This window comes from Pygocentrus nattereri, chromosome 12 (assembly GCF_015220715.1).
Source record: "Pygocentrus nattereri isolate fPygNat1 chromosome 12, fPygNat1.pri, whole genome shotgun sequence".
NCBI classification, from domain to species: Eukaryota; Metazoa; Chordata; class Actinopteri; order Characiformes; family Serrasalmidae; genus Pygocentrus; species Pygocentrus nattereri.
In genome coordinates, this window is record NC_051222.1 from 32,134,188 (window position 1) to 32,153,672 (window position 19,485).

General features: G+C 39.5%; 1 protein-coding gene across 8 annotated transcripts in view; it reads right to left on the bottom strand.

Annotated features, from left to right (window-relative positions):
• Positions 1-3,949: 3,949 nt before the first annotated feature.
• Positions 3,950-19,485, bottom strand: part of LOC108443944 (sialoadhesin-like) — a 108,443-nt gene continuing 92,907 nt past the window's right edge. For 4 of the 8 annotated variants that reach the window (XM_037543790.1, XM_037543792.1, XM_037543788.1 and 1 more), the window contains 8 exons: positions 17,818-18,051; positions 14,919-15,176; positions 14,574-14,828; positions 13,154-13,402; positions 12,968-13,073; positions 12,431-12,470; positions 5,663-5,910; positions 3,950-5,556 (listed from right to left, as the gene is read on the bottom strand). In XM_037543790.1, coding sequence (XP_037399687.1) covers positions 5,505-5,556; positions 5,663-5,910; positions 12,431-12,470; positions 12,968-13,073; positions 13,154-13,402; positions 14,574-14,828; positions 14,919-15,176; positions 17,818-18,051 — 1,442 coding nt within the window. In that variant the 3' untranslated portion in view covers positions 3,950-5,504. Of the gene's footprint in view, positions 5,557-5,662; positions 5,911-12,430; positions 12,471-12,967; positions 13,074-13,153; positions 13,403-13,988; positions 14,829-14,918; positions 15,177-17,817; positions 18,052-19,485 lie in introns of those variants that run through there. The other 4 variants (XM_037543794.1, XM_037543789.1, XM_037543786.1 and 1 more) reach the window with 3 other exon arrangements.

Consider the following 19,485-nt stretch of genomic DNA (forward strand, 5'->3'; position numbering starts at 1 on the left):
CCAATCAGAGAGAGGTGATGGAAAACAACTGTTGACCAGATCAAGAGGGGGTCAGAATATGTGTGTCATAGTCACAAAAATCAAGGGAAGTGAAAACCAGAGTAAATACAGATGAACAGAATAAATGTGAAATAATCAAAAAAGCACCTGATCTGGAGCTTTTCAGGGGTAAACGGGTGAATAGATAACGGTGAACGCCGTCATCATTGAGTATAAAAGGACCGTTCGCTAATGGCTCAGTTTCCCCTTTATGCAAAAAAAGTTGCATGAGAGGAACAACATTAAGGAAGGAACATTTCTCAGTGCATGACTGCAAGAAATGTAGAGATTTCACCAAGTACAATTCACAACATTTAAAGATTCAAGGAATCAGCAGCAATCTCTGTGCATAAAGGACAAATTCTAAACCAAATATTGAATGCCTGTGACATTTGATCCCTCAGATGGCACTGCATCAAAAGCTGACATGCTTCTGTAAGGAATATAACCACATGGGCTCTGGAATACACTGAAAATCCCTTTTCAGTAAAGTTTGCTGCTGCATCCACAAATACAAGTTTAGACCCTGCAAAGCGGAGCCACATATTAACAACATCCAGAACACCACCACTGACTTCTCTGGGTAAAACGTACATTGGAAATGTGTGCTGTGGTCTGATGAGTCTACTTTTCCATTAATGCTGAAGGGTATGCATTTTTTCGGGGGTGTCCCTGCTTGTTTCTGCAAGACCGTGCCAAGCCACATTCTGCATGTGCAATAATGCTTATTAGTAAGAAAGGGCAGGTGTTTCACTGACATCCCTGGAGTGTAGACTTATCTCCCTTTGAAAGCACGTGGTGCATTATGAAGTGCAATAAATGACAACAGAGATCCCAGACTGTTAGAACAGCTGAAGTGTTCATCAGACAAGAATGGGTTAAAATGTCCCCTTTTGCAACTACAACAACTGGTGTCTACATTACTGAAGGTAATGTAACACACTGGTAAACCCATTCCATGAAGCTTTCTCGCTGTTCTTGAGCTGATCTGAAGGCCACATGAAGTTTGGAGGTCTGTAGTGATTGACTCTGCAGAAAGTTGGTGACCTCTGCGCACTACGCCCCTCAGCATCCGCTGACCCCGCTCTGTCATTTTACGTGGCCGACCGCTTCGTGGCTGAGTTGCTGTCGTTCCCAATCGCTTCCACTTTATAATCCCACTGACAGCTGACTGTGGAATATTTAGTAGTGAGGACATTTCACAACTGGACTTGCACTGGTGGTGTCATATCAAGGTACCATGCTGGAATTCACTCCTGAGAACTCCTGAGAGCGACACATTCTTTCACTAATGTTTGTGAAGCAGTCTGCGTGCATGGTGTTTTTTGGTGTTTTGAGTCTCCACTCTAATTCATCCCAAAGGTGTTCTCTCGGGTTGAGGTCAGGACTCTGTGCAGGCCAGTCAAGTTCTTCCACACCAAACTCGCTCATCCATGTCTTTATGGACCTGCTTTGTGCACTGGTGTGCAGTCATGGTGGAGCAGGAAGGGGCCATCCCCAAACTGTTCCCACACAGTTGGGAGCATGAAATTGTCCAAAATCTCTTGGTGCTGAAGCTTTAAGAGTTCCTTTCACTGGAAGTAAGGGGGCAGAGCCCAACTCCTGAAAAACAACCCCACACCATAATCCCCCCGCCACCAAACTTTACACTTGGCACAATCCAGTCAGACAAGTACCGTTCTCCTGGCAACCGCCAAATACAGACTTGTCCAAAGAATTGCCAGACGGAGAGGAGCGATTCATCACCCCAGAGAACATGTCTCCACTGCTCTAGAGTCCAGTGGTGGCGCTTTACACCACTGCATTCCATGCTTTGCATTGCGCTTGGTGATGTAAGGCTTGGATGCAGCTGCTCGGCCATGGAAACCCATTCCATGAAGCTCTGCGCTGTTCTTGAGCTGATCTGAAGGCCACATGAAGTTTGGAGGTCTGTAGTGATTGTCTGCAGAAAGTTCGTGACCTCTGCGCACTATGCGCCTCAGCATCCACTGACCCCTCAGTTATGGCTACCCCTAGTGCATATGATGAAGATGGCGCTTGAGAAGGATTTATAATGAAGTGCAACTTTACCTTGACTTTTTACAATGTATTACCCCACCAGACACTGTGAAAGTTTTGTTTTTTAGGACTTTTCTCAGAGGCAATTTTAAAATTTCTGCAAGCAATATTTTCTCAGGCATCATATAGAACACTTCTTGAGGCCTCTGCTTAAGCTGGCAGGCCTTCCTCCTACCACATGGGTACCACGTCACAGCAGGCCCTCCTGCTGCCGGGGACATCGCAGCAGATCTGCCTGCCTCTGTAGACATTGCAGCCACAAAACAATGCCAGTCTACAAAACAATGACAGAAGGTATTTAAAATGTCTGAGCTGAAAATTTACAGTAATCACAATAACCTTGCCTTACACATCAGTAAAACCTCTCTCTGTAAAACGTTTTTAGCAGATTTAAGATCAACCTCTGTTAAAACAGATACAGCACCATCTAGTGGAATATTTTTAAATGATAACAATTGGGTTTAGTTGAAATCACCTGTGTGCTCTAAACCGGAACTTTCAAAGCCACAGCAGAACCCACATGACACTAAGGTTTAAATTCAGGTTAAAATATAAACCACAGCTAATGACAGTGCAATTGCACCTTTAACATAATGTTAGCAATTGAAATGTTTTCTTACTATAAGGACTTGGGACTTACCACAGGTGGAAACAGCTGTGTAACTGCTGAAGACAGGCAGGGGAGCCATTAAGAGCCCTAGCTAATGATATATGTGTGTGTGTGTATATGTGTGTGTGTATATGTGTGTGTCTCATTAGCTGGGGCTGTTAAGGACAGGAGATTTCCCTGACGAGAGTGGAGGGTAATTCAAGAGATTTAACCTCACTGCATCTTTGTTAGGCTTGTTGGTCCTTGTTTTCCCCAAGATTCAGATTGAATATATAATATACTAGACTCACACACAATAATTGTCAAGTTACCATAATTGGTGGGAGTCCATGCATGATGTTCATAAGTTGGTGTCTTCTTTTTCACCTTGCTCTCAAAACACCATGCATGCAGACTGCTTCCACAAACATTAGTGAAAGAATGGGTCGCTCTCAGGAGCTCAATGAACTCCAGCATGGTATCATGATCGGACACCACCTGTGCAATTGCAGGAAAGGGTTTGCATGGCCAAGCAGCTGCATCCAAGCACAATGCAATACATGTAAAGTGCCGTCACTGGATTCTAGAGCAGTGGAGACGTGTTCTCTGGAGTGACGAATCACGCTTCTCCGTCTGGCAATCCGATGGACGAGTTTGGGTAAAGTTTGGTGGAGGGGGGAATATGGTGTGGGGTTGTTTTTCAGAAGTTGGGCTCGGCCTCTTAGTTCCAGTGAAAGGAACTCTTAATGCTTCAGCACCAAGAGATTTGGGACAAATTCATGCTCCCAACTTTGTGGGAACAGTTTGGGGGCGGCCCCTTCCTGTTCCAACATGACTGCGCACCAGTGCACAAAACAGGTCCATAAAGACGTAGATGAGCCAGTTTGGTGTGGAAGAACTTGACTAGCCTGTACAGAGTCCGGACCTCAACCCGAGCCAGGCCTTCTCATCTAACATCAGTGTCTGACCTCACAAATGCACACGCCTAAACCTTGTGGAAAGCCTTCCCAGAAGAGCTGAAGCTGTTATAGCTGCAAAGGGTGGGCCAATATCATATCCAACCCTGTGGATTAAGAACGGGATGTCACTCAAGTTTGTGTGTGTGTGAAGGCAAATGAGCGAATGGTTTTGGCAATAGTGTACCTATTCCCAGAGGACCTTGGTCACACATAGCATTGATTTTGTAACCAACTTACTTGAATCACAGGGATTCACAACAATTCTAACTAGTAGATTGATTTTCAAAAAAGAACATGGATACAATTGAGCACAGGTTTGAGTTCTTTTAATAAATATTTTAAAAATAAAATCAATAATTTTAGAACATGGGATGTCATCTTCTCCATAGGCTTGTATCTAATAGTTTCAATCTTATAACCTTCATTTACAAAGCACTTAAAAATAACAGTCAAATACAAGAATAAAAAAAATATAAAATATGAATAAAATGAAATAAATATGCATAATAGAGCTTTTAAATAATACAGAAATAAGTGCATTAGTAGTCAAGAAGATTACAGTAAGCAAAGGCATAAATCAATTTCTTGCAGTCAGAGGGCAAAAGGAACCTGCAATGGTGATTACAGAGACGGTTATAATTGTTTTGCAAGTTTGATTTTTAGCTGAGACTGTGGCTGAAAATCACATGTAAATTTGTGGCATTATTGGTTACCTTAACTAACATAGTCCAAATATAACATCTTTATTTTTTAAGCATTCATTTCTGGATGTCTGGTGAAAACCTATATTGTCTTTATTAATTATATCTGGGTGGCCCTCCAAAGCATAGGTACCCAGTGCAACATGTTTGATGTCTTAAAGGGTCCAAATCCTACATTATCATGTTTAATTTTTACTTCTACTTACACTGTGCATATTTTATTTATCAACATTACAATTGATTTTTCCTTTTTCCAAACCTCTCTAAGGGTCTAAGGGGTAAATGACCTCTGTTTTGGTTGATTGCCTTATACTGTGCCTCATTCAAATAGCAGTCTGAACTAAAGCATTAATGGATGTGGCTAAACTGCAATAGGGTGAACAGGCAGACAGATGCAAATGTCTCAGCTTTCATGAAATTGGTTTTGCAGCTTATTTTCATATATGGACTGCAGAGTAAATGGTATGTTTTGAAAAGTTACCTGTGTTTACATATTACACCAAACTCTCATGTAAAAGCAAGAAATTTTTTATTTTACACAACACTAAGAACACTACACTTTTACACAACACTATCCAGAACACTAAGACACTGCCAGGATGTGGAGCTGGTTGAGTAAGGATTCATGATTGACTGTATGAAAGGTATTTACAAGGAAATTATGTGAAAACTATGTAATTTTGAGTGAAGTTTAGCACATTTTTACTGATGGTGTTTTCAGTTGGACCTGTTGAACTGTACAAGCTGCAGAAGGGTCCACATGGTCATGGATCAAAAGACTGAAGAAAATGGCTTGGGCAGTCTTCTTTGACATTTAGAATAAATACCAATGGGAAAGTGTTGGCTCAGTTCCAAGCAATTGGACATTTTTTAAATTGTATATCCAAAAGGATTTTTTAAAAAATAGTTTAGTACTTAATTAATCAAATTGTAAGCATTCAGGTTGTCATCCTCTTGTAAATAGTATCTGTTTGAAATTGTGAAATTCCGATCCAGTGAACATCAAAGGGCTGTCAAATTGACTTATTTACGAAATTGCCAAAGAAAAAAAAAGGATGTGTTTTGCAGTTTACATCCAACTAATAAGGCCCATTTCCTTGAAATAAAAGTTGTGTTCATGGGTCATAACCTTAGTCCTGAACAGCACTGCCAAGTTGTTTATTTCATAGTACTGTAGATCACCGAGTCATCACATGTGGAAACTGCAGGCCTGCAACAACAGAGCAAACAGTGTGATCCATTATATTCCAATTTTAAGCTACTGTAATTTAGATTTGACTAATTTAATACAGTTTGATGAGGTCAGTTCCTCTCACCTGTTGGCAGCACCAGTGCGAGTAAATCTTACACTAGCATACTGAACGTCATCTTCTTCAGTCTTCTGTACTACTTTGTCACGGTGGTGCTGGATGCTGGCATACTGAACCTCCTCATCAGATCCAGAACGTTTCACTGCAGAGTTCTCAGCATTCCTGGGGTTTCTGACTTTACAGGGTACAACACTGGCATATTGAACATCATCCTGATTGGATAGATCTGGACCCAAGTTGTTGCACTGATTCCCCTAAAGCAAAAAAAAGACATATCACTGATTTGCTAGTGAATCATCTTACAAAATAAGATTCCATTGATACAAATAAAATGCGCTTAGCACATTAAAACATTTTTAACAAAACTAAATTTAGTTTATAGCTCCCACTACAAACAAAATGACACATTTCACTTTATATGTGAGGATTACACACTTTCAAGAGCACAAAGATGCAGACAACTCTGTGGTTGAAGAACACAGCAATAATCTGACATTTTTTCTTAGGACCTTCCTTAAGAACAAATTTAAGAAAAAAAGCATTGGCGATTGAGGCCTAATGTTGGCTTGACATCACCCTCCAAAAGTTGGGCCAATGTTGAATTTTGGTTAGAAATCAAAAGTCAGCTACCTATCAAAAAATGATGTGTTGACATCAATCTCCAGTGTTAGATAGGAACAGTGGGCAGCTGTAGCTGCAGCAGCTGGGGAGTATTTGGGTGCCTTGCTCAAGGGCGCTTCAGCCATGGACAATTTTTGAGGAATCAAAAATTGAACGGTCAAACCCTGTGCTTAATGAAAAACTTGCTCTACCCCCTGAGCAGGTCTCTACCTAACTATAATTTAATTGTTTTCAAAAATGAAAAAGTGCTTGATGGCTTTAGTTTTAGATGCTTTTACTTTTTGATAGCTTCCTGAAATTGGACATGTTCAGCAGGGTGATGCGTTTTAAATGTCTGACTAAGCTTGCCATTCTGAAGTTTTTTGTTGTTGTACCTCCATGGCTTATTCATGACTGACTCCACAGAGAGGCCACAGCTGTTGGGGTGTCTATGGTACAGTTGGGGCAGCTATGTCTCAGGAGGTAGAGCAGGTTGCCCACTAATCACAGGGTTAGTTCTTCAATCCCTTACTATTCCTGTCCATGGCTGAAGTGCCCTTGAGTAAGGCTCCCAATTACTCTCTGTGCATCACAGCTGACCCTATTCAACATTGAAGCTTGATGTCAACCTAATGTTTTTCAATAAATATATGATTTTGATTTCCACTTGAATTTCAACATCTGTCCAACAGTGGAGGTTGATGTAAAGCCAGTGTTGGGGTTTGACAATATGAATTTCATTTCCAATTAAAATTCAACATCTGTCGAATGGTAGAATCCTTCCAGCTTGAACGCAGCAGGTGCCACTTCTGGTTGGGCCACTGTAACTGACAATCTTGTGTCCACCACATCAGTGCATGGAAACAGTGCAGTCATTGTTCTTTGCCGTTCTTCTTGGTTAGGCCAGCATTCTTTCCTGCTGACTTCACCCTCAATGAACAAATCTTAGCCTAATTTCTTGGCCAGCCACATGTCCAGCACTGGCGATTGTACTGTGCCTCTGGCTGTGGCTATGGCCAGCGGACAATCCCCAACCAGATGTCCCAGCTTGCTGCACATCTAGCAGTGGCAATAGTCTAGGACACATTTGATTTTGCCACATCTCTGACAGCAGAACTGTCCACTTAATGCTGTTCATGGATACTGCCCTCTTTATTTACATTTGTATCCAGACCTTCCTCTGCTATCATGGCACTTCTGGGCTTTCTGGTACTTCCAAGTGTGGCGGTTTGACTCACTATAGTGTAGCAACACCAACATCTGGGTGACCCAGAATCACGTCTTTTAGGAAAATTCCCCACCTGTCTGAACTAAAAGCTTCACCGGCTTCTCAAAGCAGAGGTCATCAAAACAGGATTAGGTTGTCAACAAGTTTTACAACTTAAAAGGATGTTATCTTGGGAATATGGACACAGTGGTAGATCCGCAAGCCCCTTGGCGCCATATGGCATACCATACCAGGCCATAAATTCTGGCCTGGAATCCAGCTGCAGATCTCCCCAAACTTTTAACTAAAATTGTGAAGTACCAGGAATCAAGTTCTATAGACTGCACCAATACAGAATTGCCACCAATCAATGGGGTTCATTTCAAGAAGTTTGGAGATGATATCAAGAACAAGGTTGTTATGAGAATCTATAACAAAGTTAGCCATTTTAAATTTTATTGACAGTCCAGATATAGAGCCAGAACACCCCCAAGTGGTGAGAATGAGGCGAGGCACACCACACCATTACCAAGTGCTTATAAAAGAATCCAAGGGACTTGGGCATGTCTGCTTGAGTATCAACATTTATATAATCTGTAAGTGATGCTACTTGTTATTAATATTATGTTTATTACCTAAATAGTACCTGTATCTCTTTCTACTATTAATTTCTAGAAATAGTGACGTAGTGTCTGACTTTAATAACCGACAGAAACAACCATTTAATTGCAATGAGTTGGACCAGTGATTAATATGTATCCTGAATGTGGTATTCTTTTCTTTATTTCCTTTGTTCCTTTCCTTTCATTGTCAATCTTATTGCCATATGCACTGGGCCTTATTCAGATATTATAGGAAAAGCATTATCTGTGTTCTTTAACATGTGTCATGTATCAGGTACCGAGGGTTAAACTCTCTCTTATAAACACACCTAAATATTTTGTTCATTCCTTGATTTTGAAAGTTTAATCAATTTGATCATATAATAAAGTTTTAAACAAAGAAAAGGGAACAAACAAAGAAGGCAGTGATTCTGGGGAAGGTGTTCCTAAAATTATGCGCAACCAATCAGGGTTGGAAACAATGAATAGCTAATTAAGCGTTATGGTAGGAAAACCTATCAGCACTCTGATCCCACCTCAAGAGGAAGGGTCAGCAGTCAGAGCAAAAACCTCAGGGCACGGAACTTTTGGAGAGTGAGAGTTGGAGAGTTAGAGTTAGCGTTCTCAACCAGAAGATAGCTCAAATTTTTGTGCTGGCCTTGGTCAGAAAGACAGGTCAGAATTAGCCAGAATGCTCCAAGATCAGATCCGAAACCTTTGTTGTTTTTGTAACTCGTCTGTTCGTCTACAGACCTTAAGTTTGAACCACCCTCAGAGAAGGAAGGTAGACGGTTCTTGTCTGCTAAAGAGACGTAGTTAGTTAAATTAGTCTCACCAGCCTCAGAACTCTGACTGCAGTTTCGCTACACACCTCCGAACTTCATGTGGCCTTCAGATTAGCTCAAGAACAGCGTAGAGAGCTTCATGGAATGGGTTTCCATGGCCGAGCAGCTGCATCCAAACCTTACATCACCAAACGCAATGCAAAGCGTCGAATGCAGTGGTGTAAAGCGCCGCCTCTGGACTTAAATATTGTGTAGGCCTCTCAGGCATGGTTTAAAATTTATTTAATGAACAGAAAGTTCTTAAGTCTTATTTCAAAGTCATTCATCAAAAATGTAACATTTGTTTTGGAGTCCCCCAAGGTTCAGTATTGGTGCCTTTGTTTTTTTTTCATTTGCATGCTACCTCTAAGTAATGTCATTAATGTCATAAACATAATTTTGATAGCTATTGCTGATATGCAATTTACACTACAAGACTATATTGAAAGGCTTACCAATTATGTGTCATTTATTTCTGCAACTAAAGAAAAAATAAAATTGGGATTTTAGTACTAAAATTCAAAGAAAACTGCTTTGTGAGAAAGTACGAAATCTGAGTGAAATGTTCTAAGCTCTGTTTTGTCCTGCAGGTAATGTTACTGTAGCCCTGGGCTAAAACACTGCTCTTATTTTGATATTTTCAAATATTTTTCACTTCCAATTCAATGTGAATACGTGTAGTCTGTGTGAATTGGTGGAAATTAAGGTGCAATAAGGTAGATGAACGGCTATCTCATAATATGCCGCGTTTAAGTGGAATGTATTGGAATTCCATGTGCTTCCACAACCCAGTTTTATTGTCCGCGTTTAAGGAAATGCTGTTGGACAGAGAGAGTGCCTGTCATTGTTCTCCTCCTATTAGAATGGCCCGGAGGCGCGGTCAGGTATGAGGGAAGGGGGGGGTTGGGGGTTGGGGGGCGGCGCCACTCAGTCGCGAGAGAGCCGTGATGTGATAAGGCGGGAAAGGGCTACTGCAGCTGGCAGAGCTCAGTAACGATTATGATAAAACTTTCAGTTTTATCCTCATTTAGCGACAGTGAACTGCAACCCACCAAGTCTGCAGCAGCATGTGAAGTCTCCAGTTACAGCGCAGAATTACGTGAGTGACGTACTGTGTGAATTACCACTTAGCGTTAGCCGCTAGCTACTGTAAAACTTGGCGTTCGCTTCTTCACTGAGACTCGGGCTGTGGGTTAGTTCGGTCGGCGATAGGTAGGGAGGACGAGGAAACCAAGAAGAGTGAAGGACCCGGTGACTGAGTTCGGTGGAGCCACTTTTAATAAAAAACACAACAGCTTCGGCTACTCAGTTTCTCTGAGAGAGAAACCATAACATCTCTCTCTCTCTCTCTCTCTCTCTCTCTCTCTCTCTCTCAGCCCCACCCCCTCTCTCTCTCTCTCAGCCCCACCCCCTTCACATACGTCACACCGATACCTTGCTAAGAGACTAGAACGTTCACAGTTTATTCCAATGAACAGTTACTGGAATAGTTTCGCTACTACGGTATGCTGCAGTGCTCGTGTCCTGGACTGAGCCCGTTAGCTTTAGCCGCTAGCTTAAGCACTTTTACTGGTTCAGAGAGGAGTTTTGTGTGTGCTGGACTGCGCAGTGGTGAAGACTGTACGAGGAGCATTAACGCTGCCCGATAGCGCCTCTCTCAGAGAGCTGTGGACGTCTGTGAGCACGCTTTGGTGACGTTGGTGAGAGTTGGACACACGACATTAAAACCGGAACTGTAAGCAGACTTTTCCCTTAAAAATACGGATCCACTTTATGCTGCACTGAGTTTGAACAGGCCTGCAACTTTTATTATTTTGTTCTTTTGAGTTTGCCGGCTTGTGTAAGGGTATTATTATTATAACGAGTGACGTGTCATCTCAGTAATTGTGTTAAATGGTTTAAAAAGAAAGTAATTGATCTGCAGCGCATATAAAAACTGTAATTGTAAATCCTTTAAAACTACACGTTAAAACACAAGTTGATTTCTACGTTTTGCCATTCTCCTCGGTTAAAAGAAAGCTTAAGTTAAAAACGTATTTCAAGTCTATTTTCTTGGCATTAAGTGTAAGTGTTGGTATTCGGGAAACTCATTTGAAAGGTGGCATTGTGTAAATGGTCTTTAATTGATACCTAATCTGAACCCAAGTGAACTATTCTGTTTTTTTTTTTAAAAGAAAAAGCTGTTGTACAATTTAAAAACATATTTATTTTTATAATAGATTTTCTACCTTTTTCATACTCCTTGTCTGGCTCCATTCACTGGGTATATTGTTGCTGCTTATTACACCAAGTTAGAGTTGGGTGGTTAAGTTTCCTTGGCCATACAGTGAACTTAACAGGTGAGAACCATACCCACGAACTCGGGGTAAGTAATTGTCAACCCCCTGTACAGCAAAAGAGGGCTACATTACTATAATTTGGCCTTTTCTATCAGAGCAAAGAGTCAAAGAAACTTTGTGCATTTTTTTTTTCAAGAGAGTGATCTTTCTGCTGGGCTTCTTAAGAAAACAATCCGTTCTCTAAAACTCAAAATGCAACAGTACAGATCTTTTAGGGTAGATTATAAAGTTCCTTACTCATTCTTAAAGCTCTAAGTTAAAGCTGTATTATAAGTATCATAATGTGCATATGTGCGACCTGCAACAGCTGACTGTGTGACTTAGACTGTGTCTAAGCATCTAATCCTGCTAATATAAAACGGTCTTAGTCTTACCTAAACAGGCTCAATATTCATTCAAAAACAGATCTGTAAGCATCACATATCATTCACAATGATTTTACTTTGAGGCAGCTGTTCAACGGATTGTACTGTTTACATTTGAGTTTTTAAATATTAGCAAAATTAATATTTTTAACAAGACACTGATTGTGTGTTTATAGTAAAGATGGCAGGGTTTGTAACATTTGAATGATGTTTACTGTGATTGGCTGTGTCTTTTGTAAATCAATTACCATAAATTATCAGTATCTGTTTTTTCTCAATCTTGCCATCATTTGGACTCAGACTTTGACTATAAAACTATAAACCACCAAAATTCTTTATAGTTTAGCTTGTAAGTAGGCTAAATTATTAACACAACACTGAGTTGTAACTCTTTGCAACAAACTGTGCTGCTATATGTAGTTCACGCACTCCTTTACACTGTCAGGTTATTTGCTCTTTAATATTAAACATACAGTTTTGGAATCAGTGCACAAAGATTGGGGACAACCATGTGGGCTTTAGCCTATTTACTGTTTCATTCAGGCCAAATGTAGGCTTGTAAATGAATATGCTGCATCAGACTGTCTGATCTGTTCTATTCATTTATGTCACACAACTTCACACCCCGTTACAGAGTGAAGTAGTCTGAAACAAAAAACTAAACAACAACAACAAATCACTATTACACTGTTCCAGTTACTGGAACAACAATTACAAAGCATTAAAACATAATTTACAGATAAAGATCAACATGTTATAACCAAAAAGCCAAACACAAAATAAACAGCAGCTTGTACAGGTGTAAACTATATCAAAATAGTGTTCCGTTCAACTTGCCTGTGTTTTGCATGCAGCTGTACTCCGTTGTCTGTATCTCCTGGGGAGAAAATAATCAAATTAATTAAATAATAATAAATCATCATCATTTTATTATTTATAACATCTTTCATTTCATATAACACATTTCACTTCAGACTCTTAGTGCTTTCAATACAAATTAACCAAAATATTATAAAATAATACGATAAAAATGATAAAATAAATAGCATTAATATATAATAGTATAAAATATAAATTCAATAATAATAATACAAAACTATAAAATGACAAACGTATATATGTATGAATAAAATCAAAATACATTTTATTACAAGTCAAAAGTTATACGGTTAATTTCAAGGAATATAATGTAATAAAATAAAACATAGAAAAATAACTTATTTTTTCACTGGTGATAATCTAGGGTACCTACACATAAAATGGAATTCCATGACAGAACACAGTATGCTAACGTGCAGTGAAATACTTTTGCAATTGTGTTAATTGTAAAGCACTTTTCTAGTTTTCCTGTTAATAGTGCATATAGATGCTTACCTTACACAAAAAACAATGCATAAAAGAGCTACCACTCCAGTTAACCCTCCAAGTACAATGCACAGAACTTCCATCATGGATCTTCCAAACTTTGCACTCGTTTTCCCTGTGTGAACATAAACGTTGAAGTCATTTTTTTTAACAAAATGTTTCTCCGCTTAGTAGCTTTTTCTATATCAATAATACCTTTTTCACCGACAGTTACTGCAGCTGATTTCTGAGATCCGTGTTCATTCTGAGCCTCACAGTAGTAGGATCCTCTCTGTAGAGCCCTGTAACTGTGTCCAGATCCTACAGGTGAGCTTCCACCTTCTTTAAACCAGGTGTAGTTCTGCACAGGTGGGTTTGCATCACTGCTGCAGGTCAGATTCACTGAACTGCCCTCTGCTGTTTCACCAGAGGGACTGATGGATGCTGAGACATTCTTTGGAGGATCTGAATTAAACAACACACATCAGAACTTCCAGAATATTTGAGTTATCTTTAAGTGATTGAATGGTCTTGTTGGTTTTATACAGTATTTGTATAAATCAAATCAGAACATAAAACATCGACGTTGGCTGTACTTCTGGGTGGATATAACAGTCCAGCTCCAAAATATGGTCAATTATGCATGTGTTTGAGTCTGTAATGTCAAACAGTTGGGGGGGTCCATATGTCTTTAAGAAGTGCAAAGGTGCCCTGTTTTTTTTTCCTGCTAGTGTCACTACCAGGAAAGAGTGTGAATGAAAAAGTCTGTTGAGACAACTACTTTAATTATTTTAAGGTTGACTTAAAACTGCAAATACATTCTACAGTGCTCTGGAGCTCCACTTCGCTTCAGTGTGATTTTGCTGCATTGAAAAGCCGGCTATAGTAACTGTAGTAACAGCTAGCCCTCAATCGAGACTTTTTACAGTAAAAAGTTTTTCCTCATCCGCATCTACGGCCAGGAAACAGGATTAAAGCCAATGCATATACCCAAAAATGGTTGAAGTTTTTCCCCAATTGCCAGCTTTTAAAAGCTGGTTGAGCAGCTAAATGTTATCTGAAACCCAGTGAATGCATGGATAGCTTCGAGCTAACATAACAGCTCTTAGCATTATCATAGCAGCTAAAATAAAGGCTACGCAAGTTCAATACTGCAGTGAAAATGAATAGCTGGTGCAAGGTCATGATTAAATGACAAAAAGTATGGAGTCCAGTTAATGCTGCATTATCTGAGGGGGAAGATCAGTTCAAAATAGACTTTAATGGCACCAGTACAGCTTTAGAAGCAAATAGGTTTGATAATAACAATAAATGGCATTAAGAGCATACAATTTACCAGTATTTAATAAGAAATATTCAGAGGTACACACTAACACCTAATGTTTTCACAAGATCACTGAAAAAGTTCTGTTATCTCTAATACTTTAGTTAAAAAACTCCAAATATGTATCAGGATTGGTACAAAATGCAGCCAGTGCAGCTCTGCCAGCATTAAACACCCAACAGTAAGTCCTTTGTTGTAAAGTAACACTGATTTGCCCTGATGTCCACTGCTGACAGAGCTGATTTTGTTCATTGTGTTGGTCTCATCACATGATATTACTAGGATATTCTACAAAAACATGAATGTACTCACACAAAACATTCAGAGTTAGAGCTTCAGAGAGTTTCTCTCCATGTTTATTACTGGACCTACACTTGTATTCTCCTCTGTTCACAGAGCTGATCTTCTTCATCGTGTAAGTTTCTCCTTTTGCTACTGATGATGTTCCTTTAAACCAGTGATATTCCACAGGTGAAACTGAATCACTGCTGCAGGTCAGAGTCACTGAACTGCCCTCCACTATTTTACCAGAGGGACTGACGGACACTGAGATGTTCTTTGGAGGATCTAGAAATTAGAAGAAAACAGCAAAGAGTGTATTGAAGCATTACAAGACATTACAGCTCTAGAAAGAGAACTGCTACAAAACAGACTCACACAAAACATTCAGAGTTAGAGCTTCAGAGAGTTTCTGTCCATGTTCATTACTGGATCTGCACTTGTATTCTCCACTGTCCACAGAGCTGATGTTGTTCATTGTGTAAGTCTCTCCTTTTCCTACTGATGATGCTCCTTTAAACCAGGTGTAGTTCTGCACAGGTGGGTTTGCATCACTGCTGCAGGTCAGAGTCACTGACCTGCCCTCCACTATTTCACCAGAGGGACTGATGGACACTGAGACGCTCTTTGGGCCATCTAGAGGTAGAAAGACACATCACACTTTATAGAGGTGCTTTTCTGTTAGATTAAGCAAAGTAATACGTTTCCACAAAACTACAGTATTGCAGATGCACATCATTCACTTTTGTTTACTTGATTACTTTTGTTGCAGCTCCAGGAATCATTTTACTAAATGCCTGACATTTCTTACATTAATGTTATTCATTTTGTTTTGCTTAAGAAAGCAGCTAGTACTCCCCTTCCAAATTAGAAAGAAAAAAACATTTAAAACTATTAAATTCTCTGTATCAGTGTATAACTTGTAAGTTGTAAGTTGATTACTGCAACATTCCTGTAACTGAAGTTTTTAACAATATTCAGCACAGAGTAGAAACAAAACATGCAATATTTTTTCATATAATGTGATGGAAAACAAGATGAGATCATTTCAAGTTTTCCAAAGTTAAACTGTTTTTAAAAAATGTGTTTAATGGTTAACAACACTATTATTCTGTTAATGTTCATAAAATTATGACCACACTAATTATTTGCAGATCAGCAGAGCTGCTTTGTGAGCTACATTATATGAAGCAAGCAGGCCTGGACTGGCCGTCGGGAGAAATAGGAGATCTCCCAGTGGCCTGGCCTGGACGGCAGATAATGCTACAACATATGATGAACTAAACAACACGGTACAGCTTGAGACCACATGCTGCCTCTGCAGTCCTGTTTCGTGAATCACGTCTTTGTGTGCCGACATATGTAAAAAAAAACACTCTTTACCCGCTCATTCGGTAAAGCTAGCGAGTGTGTGCTTATCGCGTCTGACGAAGAAATGGAGAAGAAGAGGAAAAGGGTAATAAAAGGAAAACACTCTGGGACTTCTGGTGTGACATGGCATGGAATAGACGTGTGCGTGGAGCTCTCTACGAAGCAGAGTTTTCTCTCAAAAATATTTGATGCACTTTGAGTTTTATTTGTTTATCAGTCTTTTAACTGCCGTGGTTAGTAGTGCTATCACTGTGCTAAGTGTTGTTTGTCAGCATGCCTCCCAAGCTGCATAAAACGGCAGGACCCTCACAGTCTCTTATCCGGCCTGTCGCGCAGGCTACATCTACGTCCACGAGTGACGCCGCTTGCCCGGCGGAAGTAAGCTCTGCTCCGGCGGTGTCGCTGGACGTTTCAGCGCTGAGGTCAGAGATTGTTGGAGCAGTGGTTTCCGAAAAGGAAAACACTCTAAGAAGAGACTGCTGGGTGTTCAAAAATGATGATTTATTCAGCCAGGGAGCAACAGGTCACCATGTAAGAACAATTTTGTTAGTTTAGGTTTGTTTTGGTTGTGTTTTGTAGCCTATACCATCTTAGCGTTAGCTAGTCAGCCAGCAGCTGAATATATTCATTTGTAGTATATTGCAGAATATTCTTCATTGTTCAGCCCAAACTCACAAAATATAGATAGATATCCATAAAAAGACAGTTTTGCTAATCGGCACACAGCAGTTTGGTTATTTGACTCTTCAGAAGAAGTCTTGATGCTTGGGATTAGCATGAAACAGCTGATTCATGGATGTTTCAAACGCAAACATAATATGAAACAAGTGTGGATCTGATTTAGATGCATGCTTTTTTCAATAAATCATAGTTTTTTTGTTTTTTTTTTAAATCGTGGAATGGTGTAAAGCTTGAGCCACATAGTATATTATACATTTCATACGTGTTTGGTGATGCTATGCATGTTCTAGATACTTCTGGAAAAATGATAAATTAATTGTGTTTTCATTTTTCTTTGCAAAAGATGGAGATGGTACACAACCAGAAAGAGAGCATGATTAGCTGCTGTTGGAAGAAAACCTTGTATCTCCAAAATAGTAACTTTACAGGAGAAGGAAAAAACATACTTCACTTTCAGTGGAACCAGAATTTTTAATTACATTAATTTTAATTACACATTAATTTCTTTTAGGACATTCATCATAAAATTTACAGGCAATGTAAAGAGTAACAGATACTTTCAAAACTGAAAAATGCCAAAAACGGAGATACAAGGTTTTCTTTCCGACAGCAAGAAAACTGAATGAAAGCCTGAATATGTGGAATGAAATATGTCACCGAAGCACTTGCACCATATTATTTTTTCAATGTGTGATGATATTCCATATCCATGACTCCCAGCCTGAACAACTGTCCCGGTCTGGCCCTGAAAGTAGGCTCTATGTTGGTAAGCTGAGGTAACTATCAAAAATTCGTTACTACTTACATTTAGTATCACACAGGGACCATCATTCATCATGTAAACTAAATACTCTTTAGAGCCGAGTAATGATGAAGTCTAGAGTAATGATGGAGTCTATATTTCATCAGTAGTGAATCCAGTGCCGAGTATACATTCTTGCTAACGCTACAGTGGATTAACTCGTTACCCTTTCAAATGTTATCTTATAATGTTAATGTGCACCATTCTCCTCTAAGAGTTTACCACCCCAATAAAATTGCTGTGTCTAACCCCTCCAGGTTGAAAAGATTCTTGCTATACCCACGTACAACAATAATTTCACTCATTTTTCATGTCATTTCATTCAATTTCACACCATAGAAACCAATTCTAGATCAGCACTTTTACTCTGACACAATGCTTTTATAAGAATAAATAAGTCTGAATGAATGAATCTGTACTTACATCTGACATTAAGAGTGACCTCAGGAGAGTTCTGACCCAGTACAGCACAGTTATACCTGTCCTTATTATCGCTGCTGACCGAGTGCAGGTGGAGCTGGTCAGTACTGGAGGATAAAGAACTTCCATTTCTGTACCAGGTGAATGTTGGTGTGACTGTCAGACTGCAGGTGGTTTTACATGTGAGAGTGACTTCATCTCCCTCTATCACTCTCTCAGGAACCTCCACCTGGAGATCTGAGAACCAGAGAAACAAACTCACACTGTTGAGACTCATATGTTGTATTTTTGCACAGAAGTGGAATTAAAATGTGCTACTGAAAATTTCTACAGCTCTAATAAAGTTCATGTACAAAAGGCTTTGTATCTCAAAACTAAGTGTCTTAAGATAATCTCTCCATAACTCAAAGACAATATCTTTTAAAAATGTTTTTTTTCCAGTTTAATATAAATGCATAGACCACTATTTTCCAAAGATAAGTCGGAGCCATCTTAATCTACTGGCAGGGGTGTAAAGAAAGCTAACAATCCCTACTTAGGTAAGATAACGTTATATTAATATTATAATAAATAATATTTATTATTCCCACAACGGGGAACTTCTCAGTGTTAACAACGGACAGCAACGTACTCAGGAAAAAGAGAAGTAACAAGAAGAGAATTAACAAGCAAGTAATTAACTTTGTAGTAACAAGTAACAAACTGTAAAAGACCTTTTTAAGTACTTACTCACCAGCCACTATATTAGGTACACCTTGCTAGTAAAAGGTCAGACCCCCTTTTGCCTTCAGACCTCCCTTAATTCTTCGTGCTACACTTTCAACAAGGTTCCTGTTGCCTTTCTATCATCTGGAACCAGTCTGCCCATTCTCCTCTGACCTCTCACATCAACAAGGCATTTTCATCCACACAACTGACCGCTCACTGGATATTTCCTCTTATTCGGACCGTTCTCTGTAAACCCTAGAGATGGTTGTGTGTGACCAGCCTATCTGGCACGAACAACCACGCCATGTTCAAAGCCACTTAAACCCCCTTTCTTCCCCGTTCTGATGCTCAGTCTGCACTTCAGCAAGTTGTCTTGACATATAACACAAATATAACACACTACAGGAAATTTACTTTAATACATTTGAGAAAATTCACCCCCAATTTAGCTGCCTCAGTGATAATGAGAAGCTGCCCAGAGAGCAGAGAGAGAGGAGAGAGAGCAGCACCTTAGCAGCGCGGTACACATCTACCTGCCACAGTATGAGGGACAGTGAGTCACACACACACACCCACACACCAAAACTGCCCTGTTTGGAATATTTATGTAGCTATTTAAATTTCTATTTTATTTATTTATTTTTACTGTTCTCTTATGTGATTCTTTCATAATTATTATTTTTTTTACATCAAATGAAATTAAAAGTTCCTACACTCGGTTATAAATGTTCTCTTTTCTTGTTATTTTTGACGATGCTTTGGCAATACTGTAAGTGAATATGGTCATGCCAATAAAGCTTACTGAATTGAATAGAGAGAGAGAGAGAGAGAGAATCACTGCTCAGAGGTGATGAAGACCCTGTATTAGACTCTACATTTCGACCATTTACCTCAAACAGCAGAATCAGTGAAACTAGGACTATAAACAAGTAAACTGGGCGACACATGTTAACTAAAGCAGCT